Here is a 7902-nt window from a genome sequence, read left to right as displayed (position 1 = left end):
CACACACTCTCACACACTCTCACACACTCTCACACACACTCGTCGCTCTCCTGTTCTGGAATAACGGTAACGGATACAAAAAAAAAAAGGGTGAATCTCATGAAGAAAATACATTTCAGTCCAAATATTTAGGCCAAAATAAATACAAAAAAATGTATTTTATAGATTTTTGTCTCCTATATTGCGGGGGAAGAAGCTGAGTGAATAAAATCATGTGCATAAATTAAACCATAAAGACTTCATTTAGGGGGAAATTATGCAAAAATGTATACGTATATATAATTACCTACAATTATTTTAAAATTTTTTATTAAAATTATTATCTTAAATGCAGAACAAAAATACTACCAGAAAAAATGGTCTGTGTATTTTTAATTGTCAAGAGAAAAAAAAAAATTATATATATATATATATATATATTCTTATTACAACTTTAATTAGACATTTGAATTACAGAAATTATAAGTACTATCATAAAGTATACATTTATACTTTTAAATAATAATAATATTAATTTATATATATATAATTTATCAGAAATTATAATTACTACCATAAAGTATACTTACATTTATGCTTTTAAATATATAATTAAATAATTTGGGGGGAAAGCATTCAACTGTTGTGAAAATACACCAAAAAAAACATAATGGTCCTAAATCAGACTACATGCTCTTCATGTAAAATAAAATTACAAATATTCCGCAAATATAATATTTTTTTTTTCCCCCAATTATGATTACGTTTGTTTTTTTCAGTGAAACCTGGACGTGTTCTTGACCATTTTCATGAGATTCACCCTGATATGAAAGTGATATTTAGATAAACGGCTTCTACTGTTCACTCGAAATGCGTGTGCGTGTGTGTGTGTGTGTTTTCATCAAAGCCCTTGATGTGTGTGAAAACACAGACGTAAAGCAGGACAACGAAGAAAACCGTGTTTCCAGAAACGCATTCAGTCAGTATTGCACTTATAGGACGCTCTGTCTGCGACGGCAGGAGACGCAGGGACGTACATTCAGTGTTTCTCTGTAGCGAACACACTCGCTCTAAACACACCGCAAAAAATCAGCTTCTTAACCTGTAGCTTGTCCTGTTTCCCAGCACAAACATCGAAACCTTCTTAAATCAAGATACATTTACTTGAGAAGCAAAATGATGCAAAATGAGTCTTGCTTTTTGAAGAATTTATCAAAATGAAGTGAGTTCAGACTCAAAACAAGAACAAATCCGTGCCAGTGGAGTAAGAAAAATTATTTTGTTTTCCCTTTAAATTAAGAATTTTTTAGAGATATTTTTTTCTAGTTTTAAGCATAAACTCACCTCATTTTGCTTCTCAAGTAAATGCATCTTAATTTATAACTGTTTAGAGGTTTGTAATGGAAAACAAGATATTTAAACAAAAAAAATTATAATTTTTGTAGTGCACATATGCTTTTGCTAGTCTTAGACTAGTCACATGACGCCAGGCATTTCCCATTCTCTTCATTGGCAGCATTTGCTCAGGTAAAAAAAAAATTTAAACAAAAGCAACAAAATACACATTTGTTCCATTTTTCTTGCAACTGCAACTTCCTGTTCCTGTAGAGGGCGCCGCCGTCTGCTACCGTGCATTGTAGCCCAACTGCTGAAGTTTGCGCAGCAGGATCTGCATGAGGTCGAAGGTCATGAAGCTGATGCCGACGGCGATGGGCCCTTTGACCCAGTTCATGCTCAGGCCCTTGTAGAGGCCGCGGATCACGCCCTCCTCCATCACGATCTCCCGCATGGTGCCCAAGATGCTGCCGTAGGTGTGTCCGGTGACTCCCGCCGTCTGCATGCGTCTGCGCACCACATCCAGCGGGTAAGAGGCCGACTGACCGATCAATCCTGCGCACGCACCGAACGCCAGACGCTCGTACGAGTACGGATGAGAGCGGCCCGTGTGCTCTGAAACAGAGAGAGGAGTTACTGACGGTTACGAAATAGCTAAGAAAAAATTGCCAATTAAATAAAAACATTTGTAATAAATATATAAAATGCAATAAAACATAATATGCATGATAATGCACATTAATAATAATTATTAACAGTTAAGAATATAAATAAAAATGGCCAATAAAACATTTTAAATATTTAAAATGTAATATACATTAACAATAATAATAGTAACATTTGATTTAAATAAAAAAAAACTTTGTGATTAGTTTTTTGGTAACACTTTACAATAAGGTTTAATTTGTTAATATTAGTTAACATGAATAATGAATGTTAATTTAAACATTTATTAATACATTATTAACATCAAAAGTTGCATGTGTTAATATTATTTAATGGATCTAAAAGGAACTAAAAATTGTAAATCATTTATTAATCTTAGGTAATGTTCATTTCAACTTTTTTTTATATAATTTATTAATAAATTATTAAAATCAAAAGTTGCATCTGTTAATATTACTTAATGGACCTGAGCCAAAATTAAGTAAAAATGGAAAATACTTTAGTAAATGCTTTAAAAGTATTTATTTTTTAGTTCATGTTAAGTACAAATAATATTAACACATACAGTTTTTGATTTTAATAATGTAATAATACATTTTGAAATTAACTAACTCAAATTAATAAATGCTTTAAAATTATTTTCCATTTTTACTTCATTTTAATTCAGGTCCATTAAATAATATGAACACATATAGTTTTTGATTTTAATAACGCATTAATAAATGTTGATTAATACATGCTTTCATAAATGCTTTAAATGTTAATTCCAACATTTATTAATACATTATTAAAATCAAAGTTGCATCTGTTAATATTAAAGGACCTAACATGAACTAAAAATGGAAAATACTCCTAAAGCATTTATTAATTTTAGTTGCTAATGCTAACATTTATTAACATTATTAAAATCAAACATCGCATCTGTTAATATTATTTAATGCAGTGTTTCCCAACCGGGGTGCCGTCTGTCGAGAGCAGGGGTGCCGTGTAAAAAAAATCATTTTTTAATAATTTTAAATTGCTAAAATGTACAAAAAAAAAAAGCAGCTATTATATAATATCCATTTCTGATGTCGCCAATAATTAGAGATGCACTGAAATCCCGGCTGCCGAAAATGAGTTCACCGCTCAGGTTTCACCCAAAGAGTGAACAATTTAAGGGGGTCTGAATACTTTCCGTACCCACTGTATATCAAATATGTATTTTCTTTAGATAAGGTTGCTATGACATCTACATTCTAAATTCTCAATACCACAGCCGAATACTAGGGTAACTAATATTAGTAAAACAAATAAAATAAAAATAATAAAATAAATAAACGGTCAGCAATAAAAAAAGGAAAGGACAAAAAAAGATACAAATGAAACAAACTGTGCAAGTCTAAAGTATTCAGCTAACAGCCTACTACAGAAATTGAATAACTGAATGTAAAATAAAACAAGCATAATCTTCCTTTGTTTCTTATTAAAGCTACAATAGTCCTTCAGTCAAGAGCAGTGAGTGAATTTCTCTCTGTCTTCTGTTGTTTGTTTAATATTAATTACACAGTCGGCAGCAGGAATATTAGGCTGCTGTCACTTTAAGAGCCGCACGGCTCCAATTTACTGTTACACACGTATTTTCATTCTCAATGGTTTACGTTCATATTACATAAAAGACAAGGGTTTATATGAATAATAATCACAAAGCGCCGCATTTTGACACATTTTTGCGTGTATTTGCCCAGTGAGGCGCGCACCTTGAGCTAAAAGTTGACCTTACTCGTCCGTTTTCTGTTCCGTCTCTGAGCGAATCACAGAAATCCTCCTAAGGGACAGCGTTAGTGCTCTTTCATGCTTTTAAAAACATGAATAAATCTGATCAACTTTGATAAATCAAGCACATCCCATTTTGCAAAAGTCACGTTACATGATTTTACTGATTTGCTGGCTTTTAAGGAGGAGCGAAAGCACACCGCTGGAAAGGGGGCAGAATGGGACGCAATAATCGTTTTATCTCGATTATTAGATTTTCATAATAGTTGAGGAGGCTGAAATCGAAATCTACATATCGAAGTTAGAAATTCAAATATTGTGACAAAATTAATTTTGTAGGGTGCCACAAATTTGTTAAAATTTCCAAAGGGTGCCGCGACTAAAGAAAGGTTGGGAAACACTGATTTAATGGACCTGAGCTAACATTAACTAACAATAAGTTGTTTTAATGTTAACAAAGGTTAATAAATATTATTATAAAACGGAGAGTTCCGGTCCTTGATCGTGGTTTACAGTGAATTTATAACACTCCGCTTCGCGTCGTACCTAACAATGCCCCTTAGCTGTTATAAATTCACTGTAAACCACGGCTTCTTGGGGCTTATTGCTTTATGAGAAATGTAATGCCTAATGTTAGTTAATATGAGGTAACTAATGGGACCTTACAGAAAAGTGTTACTGATCTTTTGTGGTGCAATCAAATAAAAACTAAACTAAAAGCAGTCAATTATTTGAAACTAAGACAACACTGAAACCAAAATGTAAATAATCACCATCAAATAAAAGCTTGTGAAATGTCAAAGCGCAGGCATGTATGCGGCCCGATGTACCTGCGTGGAGCTTCTTGAGCGTCTCGTAGGTGAAGAAGCTGAGTCCCGCGTACGGCACGACGCCGAGGATGGTGGGAGTGAATCCTCTGTAGAGCGTCTGCAGCCCCTCCTCACGAGAGATTCGGACGAACACGTGCAGGATGTTACTGTACCTGACCAGCAATGACATCACAGTGACATCACACTTCATCTCATTCCTCTACGACTGCTGTTCTAACCTCAGCAAACTTCCAAGGGGCTTCAAGATGATTTAATACGACATAAGCATTAAAATAGGCTAAAACAACTGCAAATCAAGATGTTCTGATCAACTTTGATAAATCAAGCACATCCCATTTTGCAAAAGTCACGTTACATGATTTTACTGATTTGCTGGCTTTTAAGGAGGAGCGAAAGCACACCGCTGGAAAGGGGGCAGAATGGGACGCAATAATCGTTTTATCTCGATTATTAGATTTTCATAATAGTTGAGGAGGCTGAAATCGAAATCTAAACCGTATTTCGTTTACTTGCACAGCTCTACAAGATGCTCCTTCGTTTAATTCAATCCTTTAACAATGTTTTGCTGTCTTTGAAGAACCAGGATTGCCACAGTCTTGGAAACTTTTATTTTAAAATTGTGATTTTTATACCTGGAATAGTCGTGGAAATGAATGAAATCTTAAAACACCATGGGCATTTTTATAAAGAACACACAGTTTTTTAGCTATGTCAAGCTCTAAAATATTTTATTAGGTAGAAATTGTGAGGTTTTTTTTCTCTTTTTGATGCTGTGTCAGCTTCTATGGCTAGGTTCATGGCGAGAGCCAGGTTTAGGAATTCAAAATTAAAACTAAAGATGTTTAATTTTTTCTAAAAAACTTCAAACTAGATTTGGATTTACTTGATTAAAAACCTTTTCAAAAGTATCAACAGAATAAAACAAGTTTCTCACAGGAGTAGAAGTATTACCGTCTAGCAAAATATGTTTAATGGACGAAGACAGACGAACTTTGAGTAAAAAATATTTTAAAACATCATTTTCAGTGTTTAGTATTATTTATATACTATTATAATTAATATTTCTTAATATTTTCTTTTAATATTTAATAAAATTCATTTGTTGTATTTTTTTATTTTTTCAGTTATTTCAATTTTAAATTGTTTTCGTAATTTTGTCATGTGCTTTCGTCATTTGTATTAGTTTTTGTTTTATTGTTAATTTTTTATTTATTTTATTTGACTTTTAGTTATTGTAGTACTTAAACTTATTTCAAACTGTTTTTCAAATTCTCATTTTATTTTTTTATTAGTTTATCAAGTTTAAGTTTAAGTCCTCTAATATTTATACTGTATTTTATTTCAGCTTTATTTCCATTAATGTAAATGTTTTTAATAGTTTCAGTTAACATTAACCGCATCAATGTTGAAAAGCCATTCACTGGTTAAAAAGTCTGGGAAGCCTGAAGAACATTCAGTGCTGAAGTTTAATTACTTTAATTTTAATTTTAATTATTTTAGTTAGACACTACTAATTTCTGATGAAGCAGAGTTTTGCTCGGTCTTACATCTCTTTGGGTGTGACAGCCATGCGAGCGCGGACCATGTCCAGTGGGTATGTGATCAGGGCAGCCGTGGTTCCCGCCAGAGACCCCGCCAGCAGCCGCGGCACAGGCGGCAGAGCTCTGCACAACAACACGCTGTTCAGTTTCTCATTTGTGACCCTGGACCACAAAACCAGTCTGAAGTCGCTGGGGTATATTTGTAGGAATAGCCAAAAATATATTGTAAGGGTCAAAATTATCGACTTTTCTTTTATGCCAAAAATCATTAGGATATTTAGTAAAGATCATGTTCCATGAAGATATTGTAAATTTCCTACCGTAAATATATCAAAACTTACTTTTTGATCAGTAATATGCATTGCTAAGAACTTCATTTGGACAACTTTAAAGATGATTTTCTCAATATTTTGATTTTTTGCACCCTCAGATTCCAGATTTTATGTTCCAGTTGTATGTCGGCCAAATATTGTCCTATCTAAAAAAACCATACATCAATGGAAAGCTTATTTATTCAGCTTTTCAGCAAGAAAATGACCCTTATGACTGGTTTTGTGGTCCAGGGTCACATTTGTGAGTCGCTTTGGTCCATGTAACCGTGCAGCAGTGAAGCAGCAGAGAGTAAAATCACACTCACTTGCCCTGGAAGCCATAATACTGTCCCAGAATCCTCTTGTATTGTTCATGAGTGCAGAACTGGATGGCAGCGTATGGAATGACGCGCACCATCGTGGCCGAGTTTCCCCTCCACAGACTCAAGAAGCCATCCTTCAGATACGTGCGGTAAATTAACTTGTACGCCTCCTGGAAGCCATACAATTTATATTTTTATGCATTTTGCAAAGTGACTTACACTGCATTCATTATATCAGTAAATGCATTATCTGGGAATCGAACCCATGAGCTTGGCATTGCTAATGCTGTGCACTACAGGAATGCAAAATATATAAGTCAAACTTTTAAATTAATATGCAAAACCGCTGACATTTAAGTGCAGATGCACATTCAAAGACAGAGAAAAATACTCACCTTGGCGGAGAATCTATTCGACGACACTAAAATGAGAAGACGGAAATTTTTAGTTTCCTGTGTTCATTCAGCTGATAAGGAATAAAAGCAACTTTTCAGCAACAAATAAACAAAAAAATAAATCACAAATATAGATTCCTGTGAAACATTTATTGTGCAAATACAAGGTCTATCATTACTAATCATTCGTACAGTTGCAACCACTCTTCTAAATGTCTGAATGTCATTGCTGGTGTTTTGGAAATCTGCTTTAACACATGAATTTAAAGGTACTTTTAGTGATGACAGACCGTATATATTTTTTTAAATAGAGTTTACTATTACTACTACTACTAATAATAATATATTATTGCTTTTAAAGGGATAGTTCACCAAAAAATGAAAATGTGATGTTTATCTGCTTACCCCCAGAGCATCCAAGATGTAGGTGACTTTGTCTCTTCAGTAGAACACAAAGGAAGATTTTTAACTCAAACCGTTGCAGTCTGTCAGTCATATAATGGAAGTGAATGGGAATCACGGCTTTGAAAGTCAAAAAAACATACACAAACAAAACCAAATTAAACCCTGCGGCTCGTGACGATACATTGATGTGTAAAGACACAAAATGACCGGTCTGTGCAAGAAACTGAACAGTATTTATATCGTGTTTTACCTCTGATTTACTGCAATGTCTGAACAGTCCTGAGCGCGTTCAACAGCCGGCGCCTGACGCGTCTTCTTCTTCTTGCTTTACGGCAGATCGCAGACTTATAAGTGCATTACCG

At 34.0% G+C, this 7902-nt stretch overlaps 1 protein-coding gene across 1 annotated transcript in view; it reads right to left on the bottom strand.

The window, feature by feature from the left end:
• Positions 1-1375: 1375 nt before the first annotated feature.
• Positions 1376-7902, bottom strand: part of LOC107671810 (mitochondrial coenzyme A transporter SLC25A42-like) — a 19193-nt gene continuing 12666 nt past the window's right edge. Inside the window, exons 4-8 of the mRNA XM_016464786.1 lie at positions 7136-7161; positions 6744-6910; positions 6113-6229; positions 4566-4717; positions 1376-1929 (exon numbers count right to left, since the gene is read on the bottom strand). Coding sequence (XP_016320272.1) covers positions 1604-1929; positions 4566-4717; positions 6113-6229; positions 6744-6910; positions 7136-7161 — 788 coding nt within the window. The 3' untranslated portion in view covers positions 1376-1603. The remainder of the gene's footprint in view (positions 1930-4565; positions 4718-6112; positions 6230-6743; positions 6911-7135; positions 7162-7902) is intronic.

Source organism: Sinocyclocheilus anshuiensis, unplaced genomic scaffold, assembly GCF_001515605.1.
Source record: "Sinocyclocheilus anshuiensis isolate Anshui unplaced genomic scaffold, SAMN03320099.WGS_v1.1 scaffold1491, whole genome shotgun sequence".
Classification (NCBI taxonomy): domain Eukaryota; kingdom Metazoa; phylum Chordata; class Actinopteri; order Cypriniformes; family Cyprinidae; genus Sinocyclocheilus; species Sinocyclocheilus anshuiensis.
Note: the sequence above shows the minus strand (reverse complement) of the source record. Positions and strands in the feature narration are given on the sequence as shown.